Source organism: Canis lupus, chromosome 9 (assembly GCF_011100685.1).
Source record: "Canis lupus familiaris isolate Mischka breed German Shepherd chromosome 9, alternate assembly UU_Cfam_GSD_1.0, whole genome shotgun sequence".
NCBI lineage: Eukaryota > Metazoa > Chordata > Mammalia > Carnivora > Canidae > Canis > Canis lupus.
Genome location: NC_049230.1, coordinates 20,797,011 through 20,817,375, shown reverse-complemented (window position 1 = coordinate 20,817,375; position 20,365 = coordinate 20,797,011). Strand labels below are relative to the sequence as shown.

At 50.9% G+C, this 20,365-nt stretch overlaps 1 protein-coding gene across 5 annotated transcripts in view; it reads right to left on the bottom strand.

Moving 5' to 3' along the window:
- The window catches only part of ACLY (ATP citrate lyase), a 45,289-nt gene extending 31,689 nt beyond the window's left edge, over positions 1-13,600 (bottom strand). For 2 of the 5 annotated variants that reach the window (XM_038547340.1, XM_038547341.1), the window contains exons 1-10: positions 13,492-13,579; positions 12,745-12,790; positions 8,976-9,162; positions 7,717-7,839; positions 5,650-5,712; positions 4,995-5,185; positions 4,426-4,505; positions 2,713-2,843; positions 1,789-1,907; positions 604-740 (exon numbers count right to left, since the gene is read on the bottom strand). In XM_038547340.1, coding sequence (XP_038403268.1) covers positions 604-740; positions 1,789-1,907; positions 2,713-2,843; positions 4,426-4,505; positions 4,995-5,185; positions 5,650-5,712; positions 7,717-7,839; positions 8,976-9,162; positions 12,745-12,790; positions 13,492-13,579 — 1,165 coding nt within the window. Of the gene's footprint in view, positions 1-603; positions 741-1,788; positions 1,908-2,712; positions 2,844-4,425; positions 4,506-4,994; positions 5,186-5,649; positions 5,713-7,716; positions 7,840-8,975; positions 9,176-12,744; positions 12,791-13,441 lie in introns of all 5 variants that reach the window. The other 3 variants (XM_038547337.1, XM_038547339.1, XM_038547338.1) reach the window with 2 other exon arrangements.
- Between the last annotated feature and the right edge of the window lie 6,765 nt (positions 13,601-20,365).

Sequence of the window (20,365 nt, the reverse complement as noted above, 5' to 3'; positions counted from 1 at the left end):
GAAACTGGTATGTGTAGTCCCCAAACACTGGACAGGTGGTAAAGGGAAGCTGGAAATCCCACAGCCCAGATAGTAAACGTAGAATTGGGCCACTAGGGGTGCCTGGATGGCTCAGTCAGTAAAGCATCTGCCTTCGGCTCAGGTTGTGATCCCTCCTGGGATGAGTCCCACATCGGGCTCCCTGCTTGGTGGAGAGTCTGCTTCTCCCACTCCTTCTGCCCTTCTCTCTGCTTTGTGCTCTCTCCCTCTCTTGTTCTCTCTTTGTGTCTCTCTCTCAAATAAAAAAGATCTTAAAAAAAAAAAAAAAAAGAAGTAGGCCACTAAGATCTGAGTTTATAGCAGTTGTTAAGAGCACACTGCTACCCCCTTTGCAGTCCCTCATAGGGCTTTATATACATATCACTTCCTTGCCTCTCCAGAGCCTACTACATTTAACAGATGCCACACTGCACACTGTCTAGTTGGAGAAACAGAGGTCCAGAAGCTGAAGGACTAACCCCAGGCTGCAAAGGACTAGGACCACCACCCAAGTGCCTTCTCGCCCAAAGCTATTGCCACTGCAGCACAAGGGGCTGTCCTGGGGAAGGAGCGTGTATATCTCACCGTCTGGGTGCTTCTCCCGGGTCATGAGGGAAAGGATTGTCTTGGCGTAGTCATAGGTCTGCTGTTCGCTGGGGGCACCTGAGTACTCCCCGTAGTTTGCCAGCTCGTTGACACCCCCTAAGTCACAGATGGTATCACTGCCAGGGAGACACAGAAGTCAATGCTGGCTCTGACTGTAGTGGCAGAGGGTGGCAGCCGGGTGCCCAGGAGGACATGTAGATGCCCCCCAAAGCCCAGCAGCCAGCCCACGGAGCCAATCTCTTGGGACTCACACCCTCCAGGTCCACAAAAGGCATGCCTGAAGATCAACTGCACTACACCAGACGCTCCCTGACAGTGAGCTCTGCTAGCCCCAGGCCATTATGGGGCCCTAGACTGATACTGGCAAGTCAAAGAAACAAGGAGCACTTCCAGACACAAGGAAAAATCACATATTGCAGGAGTCCCGGCCAGGCTACCCAACAGGGAAGTGAAATGGTTGCAGCTAGAGGAGGGTCCAGCCAGGCACAGAAGGGAACATGGTAGATCACTGCCTAGAAATAGTGCAGAACCACCAGATATTGCAAACGGTATAGAATACGATCCCAGGGCAGCCCTGGTGGCACAGCAGTTTAACGCCGCCCGCAGCCCAGGGTGTGATCCTGGAGACCCGGGATCGAGTCCCATGTCGGGCTCCCTGCATGGAGCCTGCTTCTCCCTCTGCCTGTGTCTCTACCTCTCTCTCATGAATAAGTAAATAAAATCATAAAAAAAAAAAAGAATACAATCCCAATTTTCCTGTGGAATGTGAAAGTATGAGTACTTATACAGGCATCTAAACAGCTGGAAGGATAAGCAGCACCGTGCTCACTATGGTGACCTACTGGGAGGAGGGGTGGGGAAAGAGCCGGGCAACATTTACTTTTAGGTTCTTCTCTGCATTTATCATACCTGTGTGAAGCACGTATCATTAATCACAGAGATGAAAACCAATAAAAAATAACCTCATTTGGAAGCCAACAAGAAAGTTGCAGAAGGTAGCATACAGGCTTTTACCAGAGCCTCTGCTCTGCATGAAGGGGAGAAAATGAAGAGCCCCACTCCGACCCCCACCCCCACCCCAAGATGAAGCAGTCTGCTCCAGACCATACACACGTGGACTCCGGACACACCCAGCTGCCATCCCTGCAGCAGCCCCTCCATCACCTGTACACTACAGAGGCGCCACCTCCGGCCACCATGGTCCAGATCCTCCCCTTGGGGTTCAGCAAGGTCAGCTTCAGACTCGCCCCACTTTTGGCATCCAGGTCTGCAATATAAGCTTCCTAGGGACCAGAGAGCAATAGGTGGGCCCTGGAGGTACCCCCTTCATTGGGTCCCAGCTCCCAGGACCCTGCTCCTTTCCCTGGAGACACATGAAGAGGTCCTCAGTTGCCTTAACAGGGCCAAGGAGAGGAGTTGTGTAAGGTCCTATGTGCCTGGGACAAAACATGATGATGTCTCTCAAGTACCGAAACCCCCATGGCCGCAGTCACTGCCTCGGGACACACTTCCCAACTCCTTTCTCTCTGACCTCAAGTTCCTGGCCCTCGTTTCAAGCCCCAGGCCTCACTAGGTCACCCTGCTTCTTTTGTTTTGTTTGGTTTGGTTTTTTTGGTTACCCTGCTTCTACCATGGCCCCCACTCCCAATGTCCACCTGCAGGCCCCATCCCTTCTCCCAGCCTAGCCTCTTCTCCTGGCCTCAGCTATGACTCACAGGCCTGATCCTGTTGTGAGGACCTCTCAAGAGGATGAGGTAGGAAAGAGCAATTAAAATTCTCAGCAAGTGGCCAAAAGAACTACCTTCCTCTGGCAGGATTAGCAAGAGCCACTCGGAATTATCAACAAATCAAGTTAAGAGCCCAGGGAGGTTGATTAAGAGAGAAGTCTAAAAGGATTTCTGGCCATGATTCAGAGGCTTGGCTGACTCCCACTACCCCCTCCTCTGGGGTTTTAAGAAAATTAAATGGTTTCAACCTTCCTTTCCTGCCAAATGTACAGCCCACGAGGGGAGCCTGATGTTCCTCTGAGATCAGTCACCCTCTCCCAGGTCCCCCTCACCCTCCATCTCCTCCCCAGAGCAGCCTTACCTCTGGATAAGCCTCCCGCCCAAAGGGAGGAGGGAACTCTATATCACCCCATTTCACTTTGCAGATGTAGTCAGCCGTGGCATCTATCTTAGCCGCCAAGTCAAGGACATAGACGCCATCTTTGGTCACAACTACAAGAAAAGCAGAGGCAATCAGAGGCAGACCCCAGGCAGAGACAACCACCAACCTCCAAACACCTCCACAGGCTTCCCCACACACCAACCACCTCCCTCCTCCCCCCGGGGGTCCCACCCAGACTTAATAACTAACTGCCCAGCTCCACAGAAGACCAGATGGCCCTTCCACACAGCTTTTACCCCATTAAAAGAAAATCATTTAAGATCACTACCCCTCAGCCCTGACCTACAGGTAATGTGACAGGGAAGTCTGTTTTAGTTGCCATGGCATTAAAAAAAAAATATGTATGTATTTATTTATTTGAAGGGAGGGGGGAACACGTGTGAGTCAGGGGAGGTGCAGTAGGAGAAGGAGAGAAGCAGACTCCTTGCTGAGCACGGAGCCCTATGATCCCACAACCCATGAGATCATGACTTGAGCATAAGAATTGGACACTTAACTGACTAAGCCACCCAGGTACCCCTATGCCATGGCAGATTTTAAACATTTCCTGAAATGCTACATTCTGGGCACCTTGGTAGCTCAGTGGTTGAGTATCTATCTGCCTTTGGTTCAGGTCATGATCCCTGGGTCCTGGGATCAAGTTCCACATCGGGTTCCCTGCAGGGAGCCTAATTCTCCCTCTGCCTATGTCTCTGCCTGTCATTCATTCATTTGTTCATTTACAAGTAAATGAATAAATAAATAAATAAAAATCTTAAAAAAAAAAAAAAAGGAAGAAAGTACAATGGTACATTCCATACCTTAAATCTAACCATTGACCCTTCCATAGCTTTGCCATTAAAACAAAAGCATTAAAGTAAAGGCTGCTGTCAGAATACCCCTGATGGGAAGCCCAGAGTGTGTACATCTGGGTTTCCTGAGGTTGGCTGGGAAGCCTTCAGTGTCTGGGGAGTGAGAAGCCACGGGGTGCACTGGGCCCCCAGCCAGGATTCACTTACTGCCATCTAACTGGACATTCATCTTCCCTTCACCCCAGGGCCATTTAGCTAATTAAGTTAGCACAGAACCATCTGGTTCATTAGAGGGGCTGCATCTCCAGCTAGAATCTGGAATCGGACTTTGCCCTGAGCAGTCCTGGCCAGAGCCAGCTCACGCCACCCTCCTCTCTCACAGCCTGAGAGGCTTGGACTAAGGTCTTCCCAGCCTTGGGGCTCAATGATTGACCAACTCCTGGGGGGGTGCTCTGAGGGCACTCAGAGGAAAGAAGGGCCTGAATGGTCAGACCTGTGCAGAGGCAGCCCAGATCCTGGCAGTACAGCTTAACCCACGGGCAGGAACACCCAGTAGGTAGAGAGATCAAAATCAGGACTTCCCCATCACAGAACAAATTGAAACCAAAGAAAGCTGGAGTTGGTCAAAGAGGAATAATCATGGTCTTCTGAGAGCTCAGAAACAGGAGATTGCACTCCATGAGCCCAGACATCCCTCTGCAAACACACTTGTCTGTATTGCCCTCTACCAGTGTTGGGGGTGGGGTCTGGTGTTCTGAATGTCAATGTCAGGGTTACCACAGGCACTGGGACCCTATTGTAACTGACCCTCGCCCAGGCCCACCCCAGCAGAGCCAGTTACCAAGGGGGTTGACCTCGAGGTAGGTGAAGTACAGATCTTCATAGAAATTGAAGAGGCCAGAGATAAAACTGGCCAGAATCCTAGAGGGGGAGCGAGAAGGGGATGGTCAATCCTCAGGGAGCCACGGAGCAGGCTCAGCAGCAGCCCCTCAAACATGCCCTCTCTATAGCAACCTCTCACTGCCACTGACAGCTCCACTTCCTAACACTCGCCCTGCCAACCTCTCATTTTCTTCTAGTGAACCCTGCTCCCTGGACATCACTCTTCAGCCATCCAGGCGGAAAGGAGCTGTCAGGCATTAAGCTGGAGGCGGTGATGCCAGACACAGGGGCAACGAGGTGAGGGACACTGCTGGCATATTTCAATGTGAGCCAGCCTCCTGTCCGCCCCCAGTACCCGTCCCTCCTCGGGACGGGTACAGGCTGTGCCCACCCTCCCACCCAGATGCTGGGGCAGGTCAGCAGATGCCCTCATGGGGAAGACTGCCTTGCTTTCCCTACTCTGTGCCCTGAGCTGTCAGCCTTCCCCACTTCCCTGATGCCACCTGCCTGCCCTCCCTCTCACTCAACTCTTTCTTGTCGCCAGGAGCATGGACCAGCAGGTGTTTCTTGATGTCCTCGGGATTCAGTTTCTTGTCCACACCAACGAGCAATTTCTGGGCTTTGGCATCCACGTCGCCCACGTCCACCCCACCTTCATGGTGGAACAGAACATAGTCCCCTTCTCGGGTAGCGTAGATGCAGACATAGAACTCCTCCGCCTTGAAGGGGAAGCCAGTACCACAGGAGTGAGGGGCACTCACCTGGGGAGCCCAATCCCTGTCGTCTCATTTCTAAAACCCTAGTAGGGAACACTCACCTGGGGAGACCTGTCCCCCATCTTCCCCTCGGGGACAAGAGGAGAGAAAAGGTCACTGCCTCGCTAGCTGACAACCTCAGCCACTGTGAACTGACCTGGGGGAGGATGCCTACCTCTAAGTCTTTCTCATCTCAGCGCTGAGAAGTTCCCTCTGTTATGAGCCTTGATTCCTCCCTGCTACAAACTAAGTCTTTTCCTTCATCTCTGGACTGCCTGCTCCATGGCACCCTCAGACCACTGGTGAAGCTTCAGAGACTCTGGTCCCTTTGACTTTTCTCCAGTAGCTTCGTTTCTTCTTTTACCATTTTAGGGTTGACGAACACAAAGGAAGGGAGAAGACCCAGCCTGAAGCCACCTCACACATACCTGACTGTGGGGAACGAAGGGTTCAATCAGAAAGTTCTTGAGGAAGCCTCGGGCCTTGCCAACCTATGGGGATCAAGGAATATAAAGCTTGGATGGACAGTATATCTTGTTCCCCAGGACAGGACTGCCCTCTGCTCCTCCCGCCTGGCTGTCCCATCGGAGGTGGGGCCCAAGTACTACTGCTACAACATCTGACAGAGCTAGGTTTTCCAGGAAAAACAAAAACAAAAACAAAACAGGGCAATGGGGTCACAGACCCCTAAGCTAAAGAAGTCTTCATGAGATAGTCTTTTCCGTTCACTGCCCTCATTCCAGCTACACTTTGAAGTGTACTGACCTCATACGTTCTTTTTCTCCCTCATCTAGAGGCTGACAAACAAGCTGGGCAGACAATGTTGCCCCAGCCCCAAAGTCACAGACAACAGGAGTCCTCTCCCTCCTGCCGTCAGCCGTGCAAATTAAAGAGCCCAGACAAATCAAGGCACTCCATCCCAGAGCTCAACCAGAGAGACACCACCCAAGGATGGAAGTCCAGGCCCAGGGAATAGCAGGGATGGGTGCAGGGGGAGGGAGTGAGAACCTGACAGGGAAAACTTCACACACACTTTCCTGGCTGAGGATAACAGACCTGCAGAGCTAATCAGTTTGAGTGTGTCCCTGGAGCCTGCTGAGGCGAGACAGTCCTCATCCCAGTGTGTCCCGAAGCCCCCGCCCGCCCATGTGCGTCACTGCTGAGTCAGGAACCAGACAGTGATCCATCAGAGCTAATGAGCCGCTCCTGCTGGGACTGACGCTGCTGCCAGCTCAGACATTGCTGGCATCCCCCTCCCAAGGGCCAGCCTAAGGACCTCCCTGGAGATAAACATTCAGCCCCTAACCTTGCCATCCTCTCCCCAGACGACTGCAAGCACAAAGGCCAGTCAAGATCCCTCTGCCTCCAGGTCCATGTACGACTTTAAGAAGCCCTCTTTAAAAAAAAAAAAAAAAAAAGAAGCCCTCTTGACTCCAAGAGCCAGAAACTGAGAAATTACCATGAAGAGCTAATTTGAGAAAGCCCAGTAAGAGAGGAAGACAGTCCACTGCCATCCTCATCCTACTTCCAGGACTGCCAAGGAAGAGAATAGCTCACCCCTGGTCACAGTCACAGGACAGCACACCCTCCCTGGTCTCAGGGACACCTGAGCCCCCTCCCCCTCTCCAGCCCCTTCTAAGAGGGAGAAGAACTGCAATTTTATCCCTAAGCCTCTCCTTGCCTTCCCAAACCATATCTCACTTTAGCTCTCATCTACAGAGCAGACATTAATCACCAAGCTGGGAGAAGCCAAAAACTGAATTTACTCTTCAGTATTAACAGTCTCATCTGAGTCTCTCGGCCCCAAACAGTCTGTATCTCCCTTCTTGAACAGTACCACCCCCGTCCCCCTTTGGTATACACGTCACAAGCTGCCATGCCTTTTCTGGAAACTGAAAAGAAAGGAATTCCCAGGGACGTCTGGGTGGCTCAGTCGGTTGAGCACTTCCCTTCAGCTCATGCTCATGATCCTGGGGTCCTGGGATTGTGCCCCGCATCAGGCTCCTTGCTCAGCTAGGAACCTGATTATCCCTCTCCCTCTGCCTGCTGTGTGCTTACTCTCTTACTCTCTCTCTCCATCAAATAAATAAATATTTTTAAAAAGCAAGCAAGCAAGCACGGGAGGGAAGGAGGAAAGGAGGGAAGGAGGGAGTGAGAGAGGGAGGGAAGGAGGGAAGGAGGAAGGAAAGAAGGAATTCCCAGAATGGGCCTCAGAGTCCCATCTCCATGATCACCTTTAAAGAAACACCATTTTCACCCAGCTGTGAACTGTACTGGGGTGACTTTTGCAGCTCATCTTGCCATTCCCTGATGGCAGAGCTGGGAATGGGCACCATGATTAGCCCTGCCATTCAAGTTAGCTCTTCAGGACTCTCGCCTTCCCCAGGCTACAGTGTGGATAGGTGAAGGGTAACCCACAGTGCCACTGATCTGGAGGTGACCGCCTCTGCTTCTGTTACAAGAGCATCTCCACCTCAACCTGTCCCCATACTCACGGTGGCCTCCTGTCCCAGCCGTGGTTTCAGCCAGGACTTAACGCCTTCGAGTGTGAGGTTGACTCCCACTAGGCCGAGCTTTCCACGCCGTTTGATCAGCTGGTCTGGCTTGACTACCAAACTCTGAAATGAGAGGGGTTTGTATGTGGAGCAAGGAAAGGGAAGGGCAAGAGGCTATAGTTTGGGGACCCAAAGCACAGGAAAGCCTGTGTGGCTTCTAATCCATGCACCTACTCTTCAGGGTCAACTTCTGGAAGCTTCCTTCCCCTCTCCCAGCCTACACCTTTCTTTTGCTAACCAGAAATCTAGAGCCATCCATGGCCCAGGATCGGGCCTGGCAGAGTAGGTGCTCGCCAAATCCCTGCTGAATGAATGATTCACTACCCTCTCTATGTGGTATCTTAGCTTCACTGAACCATGAACTCTTCAGAATATGGATCAGCACCTGTGATCCAAAAGGAAGAATAGAGACAGAGCCCTGGGGTGACAAAGGACCTTAGAGACCTGATCAATCCTATCCCGGTGCTTGATCCTGCCTACAAGCCCCACAAGCAGCCCCTAAGCACTCTCACACACTGCTAGCCAGGAAAGGCACCATCTCCTAAGGCAGCAGGAGGGAATATACACCCCCAGAACTTGCCGCGGGTCCTAGTCCTGCTCTCTGGGCCCTACCCAGGAAGTCTGCACTTCCCAACAATGGCCCTGTAAGGAATCAGATGAAGGAGCCTTGACCCCAGACTCCAGGCCAGCTGCCCAAGGCTATCAGCCATTCTACACAAAGTTCACAGCACATTTCCTTGTGGACACATTCCTGTTATGCTCCATTTGGGGGGTGGGGCACAAACCTACTTTTACTGAACATCTACCAAGTGCCACGTGGCACACTAAATGCTTTCCAGACGTTACTGCTAATTCTGTACTGTTCACAGGGTGAGTGTTACGCTCACCTGACAGATGGGGAATTAAGACACTCAAGAATGGTAAAACAGCTTGCTCCAGGCCACATGTTTAATCGACAGACAGCTTCAATCTGGACTCCAGTTTGTCCAGTTCCAAGCCCATGTGCTGTCTCCTACGAGGGCACCTCAACATGTGGGGTCCACAGCAGAACACAAAACCCCACTCAATGCACTGCACACTGTCTATTGATGCGGGCAGTATGCCATCACGTGACTTGTTGTGATGTCTCCACTACACCAATCCTTTCTCTTCCTCTGACCTTGGGCCTGGAAGAAGGGGCCCGGGGAGGGCAGGCTCACCTGGCTGAGCAGCCAAGGGTGGTCCTGCAGCAGGCGGGCCCAGTCTGTGTCAGGGGTGACCCGGGCATACTTGAACCGGTTCTGGATGGCCGAGGTGGTGCAGATGTACTTGTAAAGGAGTTCTTTGCCTGTCTGCTCTGAAATCGCCTTTGCCGACATGGCTGCAGAGGGACCCGCTCTACCTGTTGGGGGAAGAGGAGCTGGTAGGAAGGGGCAGGGGAAACAGATCAGTATACAGCTGCCCCCAGACAATAACATCAGATCTTAGTGCTTCTCAAGAGAGGGAAAGAAAACTGGCTCAGTCGGAGGGATGGAAGGGAGATCTTAATGACCACTTCTGACAGCAGGGAAGGAGGATCAGGAAATGATGGGAGAGAAGGTAGTGGAGAAAAACAAAGGTGGTATTTTCCCCCAGGACTCTTGGCCTCAATCCTGTCTCTACTTTCTTCTCAGCAAACCAACTCACATTCGTCTTGCAGTAAAAGGTAGCTGGATGGGGAGACAGGAATACCAGTGTGTGACCCAAACCCGAGTACTGGTCACACTCGAGGTCTCACACAGACACGGAAACACACCCTTTGGTTCTGTGACCTACGGGGCGCCCAGCCAGAATTGTGCAATGCTACCCTTACTCCCCCTACAGGTTTTATCCCCCCCACGCCCAGACTCACCCACTTCACACACTTACTCTCATCACCAACCAGGCTGAGAGCCAGGCAAGTGAGTTTACTTAACCTCAGGCAGGATCAAGTCCCGAAGGAGCAAAGAGGAAGAGTCATCTCAGAGTTTATTTCTCCCAGGACATTAGGCTCCCACCCTTGAGTTCAGAGCAGACACAGGGCAGGGGAACAGTGACCTTCAGTGCATCCCACCCGCTCCAATGAGTCACCCAGCAGCTAGTTTAGAGCAAGCCAGGGGCCTCTTTGGGGACCGCTCTGTACTGGTCACTTCTAACTGAGCCAGAGCTGGGGAAGGAGCCAGAAGTCATCTTTGGTCACATGCATGTAGACGCTCATCTTACATGAACCCTGGGAAGTACACTGAAATTCACCTCTTTCTTAGTTGAGGAATAAAAGTTCAGAGGAATTAAGATAACTAGCCCCAAAAGTCAAACTAATAAGCAGGAGACCCAGGACTTGAACTCAAATCCTTATTCCTGGTCCCCAGAAAACGCCTAACACCTCAGCCTTAGAGAAAAGACCATTTCTCCAAGGACCAGGCCGTGGCCCCCCCTTCACCTCACAGAAGAGTCTGTGATGACAATCTCCTTATTTTCCCACTCCACTGCTGTGTCCTGAAACACCCATTCTCTCATGGGTAGTGACAGGAGCAAGTTGGGGAAAGGAATGAGAGGTGGGGGGAGGGAATGAAAGGAAACCATCATTCATGCTAAGAGTTTGTCCAGATCAGTAAAAGTCACTCCAATCTCTCCCACAAAGATCCAGAACTGAAGCTGCTGAGTTTGCTGGAGAAGAAAAGTCGTTCAAATAAAGGAGGGCAGAGTTAGAGGCCTGGCTGGGTTATATACCCAGGAAGGTTGGTCTCCATCCCCAGCTCAGGACAGGCCAAAGTTCCAGAGGCCACACTCCACCTCCCTCCCAACTGACCAGGCTGGGGCTTCAGGTTCTCACTCTGGCTTGGCTGGCCCCCTCAGCCTCCCAGCTAGTCTCCAGCTCAGCACAATGGGTGCTTTCAGTCTGGTGTCTGGCCCAAAGTGGGGTAGTTGGGAAGGGGCTCAAAAGAAATGTTTCCTTTTCTAGCCTTCCCCTGGGATGACTTCCGGCTCCTCCTCGACATGTTTCCGAAGGCGATGCCTCAACCAGCCCCAGTGTCCCACAGTCCTCCACCCCCCACCCACTCCAGCTCCATTTCCCAACCTTCTTGACTTCAGACCAGAAAAACTGGTCCTGAAATCAGATGGGTACACCTGCCCCCACCCCCCTCCCAAACAGAGTATATAACCCAGGGCAGATGAATCAGGGAAAGGAGGGCACAGCTGCTGACCACCCTCAGCAGTTCAGACATATCAGGCACCAGTGATCACAAACTCCAGGAGGAAGGAGCCCCTCAGCTAAGCCTCCCCAGCAGAGAGCAGTCTGATAGACACTCCCAGAACAACGACCCCCCAAACCTGGCACCTCCCAAAGCAGACAAAAGATAAGGCTGAGAAAAGAGATGTTCTGCAGCTGAAAAATCACAACTTTCTTGAGCCCCAGATCAAATCTCAGACCCAAGAGATCATTTCCACAGGGTCCTGGAGGGAGGGGGGAGACACAACACAGGCACAATATAGGATAGAACATATTTGCCATCTTACCAAAACAACAGATGCCACCAGAGCACTGTGGCTTAGATGGGGCAGGGCCTTTCAAGGCCCAGGCAGGATTTATATGATAGAGTAACAGTAGGGACAGTATCTGGCCTTTGCATATTCACCAATGCAGGGTAAGGCTCACAAACCCAGGGAATAGACTGGGTAGAGAAAGCTCAAAAATTTAATCATTCGGGGTGGGGGGTCTTGGTAGTCTCTCTAGGGCCACGGCTCTTCATCTATTTGAGGTCTCAGACTCCTGAGCACCTAAAGCCCAGAAAAATGTGCCCCTACCTGACTGTGCATATCATTTCAAGGCGCTTCTGATTATGACCACAGACCATCACTTAAGAGAATCTGCTCTAGTGACAATGGGACATAAAGTGTTAAAAAACAAAACAAACACCCCCCACCCCCGCCCCAAATCAAGTGTATACCAATCTGGATCTGGGAATCCAGGCCACCAACTCCCCAAGGGCTGAATTATGTGGTCAAACTGATGACAGGTGGTTTTAGGACAGAGTTAAGACCCCCGGGGTCTGCTTTGAGGCCCCAGGAACTGTCACCTAATACCAAGTAAATCATTCGGGGGAAATCATGCCAAGGAACCTGAACACACACACACACTCACTCTCTTTCTCCCCCCTCAAAGGAAGGACTTTATGTGCTGAATGGGGTCTTTTCTGTAGACAGGTAAGCAACCCAGGATTGAGTTCATCCACAGCAGCCACTGAGGGGTGAGGCAGCCCACAGTAAGGCTGAATGAAAGGAGTTCATCCCCCAGGAATGTACCCCTGGGACACAGCCAGTGCAGAGGAACCACTGGGGATGCTACTTAGGGTCTCTGTCTGGGAAAGACAGAAAGCATTCATTTTTAGGTTAGTATCCATAAGATTGGTGTGGTTTTTGTTTCTGAGAGGACAAGCAATTCCTGGAGGAAAAGGGAGAAGCAGAATTCTGTGAGGGTCCCCTCCTGCAGCAAGCATAGTGTCAGAATGCGGGTGGAGACACCAGCTACCCGGTGTCCAAGGGCTCTTCCTGTCACCTTGGCCCAACCTGTTAAAGTTCTCTCAGAGATGAAAGTTACCAGCCCTGGGCAGCTGGGGTCTACCAGCTTTTCCTCACCCAGTATTTCAGATATCCAAGGATCTGAGCCGGCTGCAAGAGCAAAGTCAAAGGGTGGAGGGAGTAGGCTGGCCGGCCAAACTGTGCCATGCACTGCTCCTTCCCGCTAAAACTGCCCTGCCAGGCAGACCCTAGGGGACTCCCAAAGGCCGAACTCCTGGGTACTGCACAGTATCTGGCAAGGTTGGAGGGCAGCTGGCGCTGGGTCTGGCCCTCAGCCAGGCCCTACAGGAGGGCGGCGGCCGCATCCTGAGGCTCCTTCAGGACCCAGCCTTGGCCAGGCTCCGCGTCAGCGCCTGAGGTGGGGAGGGAGAGTGGCACTCTGGCCATCTGTCGCTTGGAGGCTGGGCCCGGAGGCACTTCCAGAGCGAGGAGGGTCCTACCCGCTGCCCCACAGGCAGGTCCCCACAGCGAGGCCAGGCCTCGGGCACCGTGGGACCACCCGGCCCCGCGTGGCTGCCAAGGCTGTGCATCCCGCTCGCTCCCTCCACTTTCTCCGCGCGGGACTCGGTCGACTCTTCACAAAAAAATTGAGGAAGGAAAAAAAATTAAAAAATAAAAAATTGAGGAAGGGCCTGAGCCCGGGCAGGAGTGGGGCGAGTGGCCACCACTCTTCCTACTTCCCGTCCCCCGCGTGCGGTGGGGAGACCCGGATGGGCACACAAGGGAGCCCGCTGAAGCCCGAAGAGGCTCAAGGACTGGCCCCCGGTCGGGGTGAGGGGCGCCCGGATAGCGCAAAGGCAGCGTGGCGGAGGGAGAAGCAGCCAGGACGACGGCTCACTGCGTGCAAATTCCCAGAAACTGGAATGTGGGGGAGTGGGGGTGGGGCCGCCGACACGCGGCCACCAGCCGGGGCTCGGAGCGAAGGCTAACCTAAAGCGAAGACCCCCAGAACTTGCAGGCAGGTGCAGGGAGGGCACGTGAGCACCAAGCCGGCGTCGGGGAAGGCGGTTCCGGGTTGGGGGAGGGAGGCGGGAAGCTCCCGGGGCAGGTAGGGTCCCTCTCGCGACGGCAGCAGCCCGCCACTAACCTCGCTGCGAAAGTCCGTGCGCGGCGCTCCCTCCGCAGGCCCCGCCTCACCGCCCAATGCCCGGAGCGCTCCAGCCTCCAGCAGACGCCCGGGATCCGGCTTTTGTCCGGGCCCCTGCGGGCTTCTCCCCGCCCCCATCGGCACACGGAGCGAGCGGCTCTGCGATTGGTCACACGCGTTCCCTAGCCTGAGCGCCAGGGCTCCTCCCAATTCGCTGCCCGGTATAGCTCCGCCCCAGGGGGAGGGACGCAGGGTCTGCTGGGACTTGTAGTCCACCTGGAGCGTCCGTCCAGACAGCTGGCCGGCACCGCCTCTCGGGAGCCGGCAGGGCCGGGGAGGGGCTGGGGGCGGGGCTGGGGCGGGGCTTCGGGTGGGGAGATGGGCCGGTCTATGCTGGAGAAGAACGTACGGGGCGGGGGGCCGTGGCCTGATCACTTAGGGGCTGGGCCGACCGCCACTCTGAAGGGAGCGGTGTGGGGGTGGGGTTGGCGGAATGGGCTGTAGCGCAGTTCTGGAGACCTGGAGTCTCCCTCTTCTCTCCCCTTGGGAGAGACTAACGTCCGTATCCCGGCCACCTAAAATCGGCCACACTGAAACCAGTTGCTTAGACCCGCTTTTTTAAGTAGCAGTGGCAGGCTGGATTTGCATTTGCACGTGGGCCCTCTCCAATGAGCCGGTGGGGCAAGATTAAGAGACGAGATTAGAACTCCTAATGTGGGATAGGGCGGGAATGGGGTGAGCGGGTGGGGCTAAGTGGGTGCCAGTCACACCGCTTTGCGTCCCACTCACCTCACCTCCTTGTGGAGCTGAGAATTCACCGGGAGATTCTAGCATGGGGCTAGAGCTGTATCTGCAGGTCTCCTGCTTCCCCTTACCCGCCATCCCAGCTTCCATGCTGGGATGAATGAACTGTTGCCTCCTTCTCCATTACCTGTGAGACAGGCTATTTTCCAAACCAAAAACTAGGACACCAGATCTGACAGGTGCCAGTGAACTTGTGGGGTAGAATATTTGAAATCAGGCAATCCTGAAAGCCAGGACATGTATCTATTGCTCTGACATTCTGGAGCTTTCACCCCAGTCCTGCAGGTCTCCTGAGCAACTCACTGACCCTAACAGCTACCTAGCTCCAGGAAGGAGAACCAATGGAGCACTGGCCAGGTCAGGTGAAAGGGTCAGCCCAGTGTGCAGAGAATCACCAGGCCTGTGCCCCCTGCCAAGCCCCTGGTCATACTGACACTGCAACAATGTTGCGACATTCTTGTGGACAAAAACTTTGGGAAGCCTTCCTTCCCCCAATCCAGTTGTGGTCAGGAGTGGGGCAGCTAAACTTGCTGCCCATGCCTGGACCAAATGATCCAAATGATCCCAAATGTCACTTTCTGGTTCCTTTCCTCCCAGTCATCCTTTTTTTTTTTTTTTTTTTTCCAGTCATCCTTTTGAAAGAACAACTCTTCATCTCCTCTCTGTTGTTGCTCCTAGAGAGTCTTCTATGTGGCTTGAGCTCCAACCCTATCAAGAATCTTCCCCAAAAGCACAAATCTCAAAGGGTCACCCCTCGGTAGATAAAGAAAACATCTCCTAAAAAGGTACTCCATTTCTAGCCTCAGGGAACAGCAACCCCCCAAGGTGTTCTGGGGCTAGCAGGAAGAGTACAGTCAGGAGGAATCACTTGTGTAGCAATTATCCCTCTAGTTAGAAAGATACCCTCCGTCATCTAAGTAGAATATAAACCGTAACAGAACATTTGTCTATTCGGCAATATCAATAAAAATTTTCAATGCACATGCTTTTGTCCCAGCAATTCCACTTCTAACAATTTATCCTTCAGATATAGGGGCATTTGTACACAAAGATGAAGCTCTTTGTTTTCTTCACTGCTGTGTCTCCAGCACTTTGAATAGGGCCTGGTACATAGTAAACACTCAATAAATACTTGCTGAGAAGGTAAGTCCCCCATATAGGTGTTGCTGGACCCGAATATGACTCGTCCTGTGTGGGAGCAACAAGAAAGGAGCTGTCCAGGGAGTGAGGGAGGAGAGGTGCTAGCCAGAGGGTCCATGAGCCAACCAAGCACTGGGATTTTTCAGTTCTCTGAGTGATTCAATGCTAGGTCTTTCCCCAACAACTCTCAACCTCCCCCAGGAAAAACTAGCATTGCTCCTCTATGCTCCTGCAGAAGCTCTTCTGCTCTAAAATGATCGATCAGTCTGGGCCCCATTTTCTTACCTTCCTATTCTCTGACTTAAAAGCCCTAAACTCTTTTGTTTTGCCATTTGAATCACCTCCCTCCTCTTTTAGATAGGGCTGGAAGACAAGTCTATGTCACCAGATACAGAAGGATATAGGCACTACCTCTGCATCTAGGCTACAGACATTCCACCACAGTAGCATTAGAACTACCTAGTGACTCCCTTCTAGATGTTAATCCATCTTAGTTAATATTCATTAAACACTATATGAAAGGTACGGATGCTAATGAATATGCCTCACAGCAACTTCTTGAGTTAAGCATCATCATCATTTTGCAAATGAGTAACTGACTCTCTGGACCCTGTCCACTACCAACTAGTAGGTGAGGAGGAAGGTGAGGAGTCATATCCAGTGACTCTTCCCTACTCGGCTGGAAGCTCCTCAAGACCCAGGACTGTGACTCGTTCCTTTTGGCATCCCCAGTGCCTCGCATGGAGCTAGGCACACATTAGACACTCCTTGTACACATGACTGAATAAATGCTGAAATGAACATGTGAATAAAGGAAAGAAATTATAGAAGAGCAGAGGAGGACAGACAAGATGCAGCCAGGCCAAGGGTCCACCTGTTGGGACACCTGGGTGGCTCAGAAATTGAGCATCTGCCTTCAGCTCAGTATGTGATCCAGGGGTCCTGGATCCAGTTCTGCATCGGGCTCCCTGCAGGGAGCCTGCTTCTGCCTGTGCCTATGTCTCTGCCTCTCTCTCTGTGTCTCTCATGAATAAATCTTAAAATAAATAAATAAACAAACAAACAAACCCACCTGTCTCCCTGTGACAACCAGAGACAGGGGCTTACAGCAGAGGCCCATCATGAATTGCCCTTTGAAGCATGAGGGAGGTTCTCACTCCTGCAACTTTCATTTTTTGCCCAGCACCGAGCAGCCTTCAATTGGAGCCAAGGGCCAAGAGCCTATGTGTCCCGGGGAAGCTTCCAAGGGAGGTGCAGCCAGAACCGGCTTCTGTGCACAAGAAATATTCTCTAGCCAGACCAAGCAGCTTTTGCCTGGTTTCTTCCCAGAGTCTGTCCCCAGCTCAACACTCACCCTGTTCTAAAAATTGCCACTGCCTCATCCTCACCAGGTGTCTTCCTGTGAGATTCCCTCCTCTTTTCCTCTTTCAGGATGCCTTCCGTAGGAAGACAGTTTGCCACTTCCTGTCCTAAGACAGAACCTGCACAGCTCCTTCCACACACACATCACTTACCCTTGATTTTGACTTGACATGTGTATCCTTCTCTCTGAATGAATTCATTATTTTTGCCTCTTGTCTCTCTTTGCCATGTTCTCTGTTTGGAAATTCTCACAAGGGTGGGCAGAAACAGAAATCACGGTATACAAATGAGAATTGCCAGTCTCCATGAGGGTCAGAGTCTCTACTTTGATGTTAGTCTCTCTCTCTTTTTTTTTTTTTTAAGATTTTATTTACTGATTTGAGAGAGAGTGAGCAAGAGAGAGCACAGCAGCAGAGGGAGAGGGAAAGGGAGAAGTAGGCTCCCCACTGAACCCAATGAAGGGCTTTATCTTAGGACCTCAGGATGATGCCCCGAGCTGAAGGCAGACACTTAACCGACTGAGCCACCTAGGTGCTCCTCGACACCAGTCTTTTTTTTTTTTTTTTAATTTTTATTTATTTATGATAGTCACACACACAGAGAGAGAGACACAGAGACACAGGCAGAGGGAGAAGCAGGCTCCATGCACCGGGAGCCCGACGTGGGATTCGATCCCGGGTCTCCAGGATCGCACCCTGGGCCAAAGGCAGGCGCTAAACCGCTGTGCCACCCAGGGATCCCGACACCAGTCTTTAGAGTTTAGGACTGTGCCTCACCAGAGGGTGCTTGAAGGTGCACTTGTCTCCCTCCTTCATAATTTAGGTACTGCCTCAAGGACGTGCAGCCACGACTGCTGCTTATTTAGGCCTCCTTGATCATAAAATCACAAAACATCGGAATCAAAAGAGATCTCAGAAATCCCTTCATCCAATTCTCTTATTTTACAAAGGAAATACAGGAGCAACAGAGGCCCAAAAAGGTGACCATACTGCAGATGGGCAATGCAGGAGGGCAGATGTTTGCATCCCTCTGGAAGCCATCTGGTATTATCCAGTAAAACTAAAGAGTCACATACACAGAGACCATGCAACTCCACTCCTAGATAGACCCAGGAGAATCTCATACACATACGTGCCCAAAGATACTTGTGAGATTGTCCAAAAATTGGGCAGAGGCCAGATTTCCTTAAACAGTCGAATGGTTTATAGGTTGAGATATCATTTATACAAGGAAAAACTTGACAGAAGGGGAAAATGAATGAATTGCAGCCACATGCAACAACATGAATGAATCTCAAAAACATAATGTTGAACAAAAGAAAGTGGAGCATAAAAAGTATGTGTACAAGATGATTCAGTTTACATAGAGTTAAAACAAACAAACCCTAAGTTATATTATTTGGAATGGATACATAGGTGGGAAAAGTACCTAGAAAAGCAAGGAAATGGTTATCACAAGAAATATGGACTCTCGTGCTTTCATTCAATACATATTTACTGAACACCTGCAACCAGGTATTATTCTAAGCACTTGAGGAACAATGAATGAAACAATCCAAGATGCTCAGCCTTGTGTAGCTCACATTTTATCAGGGGAAATAGCAAAAAACAAGGGCTAATAGGTTACAGTTTAAATACAGTGGTTGGGAGAAGTCTCATTACAAAGGAGAAATTTGAACAAATACATGAAGGAGGGGAAAGGATCTGTTAAGTGGCCAGGAGGGAGCATTCCAGACCAATTCCAAACCATTTGGGGCTGAGAGAACACTCAGAGTGAAAGCCCTAGGAGGAGCATGTCTACTATTTCCCTATTCAAGGAACAGTTAAGAGGCCAAGTGGCCAGAGCACAGGAAGTGATAGAGAGAGTAGGTTTTATTCTGAATGAAATGGGGGATCACTATAGGGTTTTGAACACAGAGTGACAGGATCTGACTTGTATTTTAAAAGAAATATTTTTTTAATAGGGTAACTTTATTTTTTTGACTTTTTGTTTTTTTAAAGTAAGCTCTACACCCACCACAGGGCTTGGACTCATGACCCTGAGATCAAGAGTCACATATTCTACCCACTGAGCCAGTCAGGTGTCCCTTAAAAGGAATATTCTGTTGTGCTGAGAAGGAAGGAGGCAAAGGTAGAAGAGACCTAATTAGAAGAATATTGCAGTAATCCTGGAGGGAGCCAATGAGGGCTCAGACCAGGATAGTAACCAGGAAGGTGGTTGCTGGGGAGGGGGTAAGGCAGGGATGAGACTGTGATTGGGGAGGGGTCTCACAGGGAGCCCCCAGTTGGCAATATCTCTCGATTTACCTTTGAGGTTGTTGCATGGGTGTTCGTTGTATAATTATTTAATAAACTGTATACGTACATTTCATATACGTTTTTGCACCTATGTTATATTTCACAATAGGATATAAGAAAAGAAAAAGAAGGCCATATAACGAGGTAACATAAAGAGTCTAGTTAATAAAAGGCTGGGACAGGTTGGGAACTAATTCCAATGCTTTTTACCCTAACCCATCCTATGTAAGGCATGGGCCCCAGCCCAGTTCACCTATTTCCTGGTGATGTGGCTTTAGGCAAGCTCTGTCACATCTCTCAGTCTCATTGTTTCATCTATGAACCCAGAAAAAAAAAAATAGAAAAACTATTTTTCATCCTTCATTGTGATGCTGTCAAGATCACAGCGTGCTTTGTATTCTGTCAAAAAGCACACAATATTATTACTATTTTTTAATACAGATTTTACTTTTGAGAGAAAGCGAGCAAGATCAGGGGGAGAAAGAGAGAATCTCAAGCAGATTCCTCGCTAGGCGCAGAGCCAACTAGAGGCTCCATCTCATGACCCTGAGATCTTGACCTAAGGTGAAATCAAGAGTTAGATGCTTAATTGGCTAAGCTACCCAAGTGCCCCTTAACTGTGTGTGTGTGTGTGTGTGTGTTTTTAAGATTTTATTTATTTATTTGATACAGAGAGAGAGAGCGCACACAGGCAGGGGGAGCTGTAGGCAGAGGCAGAGGGAGAAGCCGGCTCCCCACCCAGCAAAGAGCCTGATGTGGGGCTCAATCCCAGGACTCTGGGATCATGACCCCAGCTGAAGGCAGATGCTTAACGTGACTGAGCCACCCAGGCGACCCTCAGATATACATTTAGCAAATATTTTATTTTATCTCAGCCTGTAGTTTGCCTAATTTTCTTTTCTTTTTTTTTTTTTTTTGTAAAGATTTCATTTTACAGATTACTTTGAAAAAGTAATCTCTACATACACTCAACACAGGGCTCAAACTCACAATCCCAAAATCGATAGAGGCATGCTCTACTGACTGAGCCAGCCAGGCATCTTGCTTTTTAATTTTTTTCTGTGTCTTTTGAAGAACAAAATCTTTATGTCAAATTTATTTTTTCCTTTTTCATGTTTTTGTGCTTTGCTATTTTCTTTTTTTTTTTTTAAGATTTTATTTATTTATTCATGAGAGACAGAGAAAGGCAAAGACATATGCAGAGGGAGAAGCAGCCTCCCCCGGGGAACCCAATGTGGGATTCCATCCTCAAACTGGAGTCACGGCCTGAGCCAAAGGCAGACGCTCAACCACTGAGCCACCCAGGTGCCCCTGTGCTTTG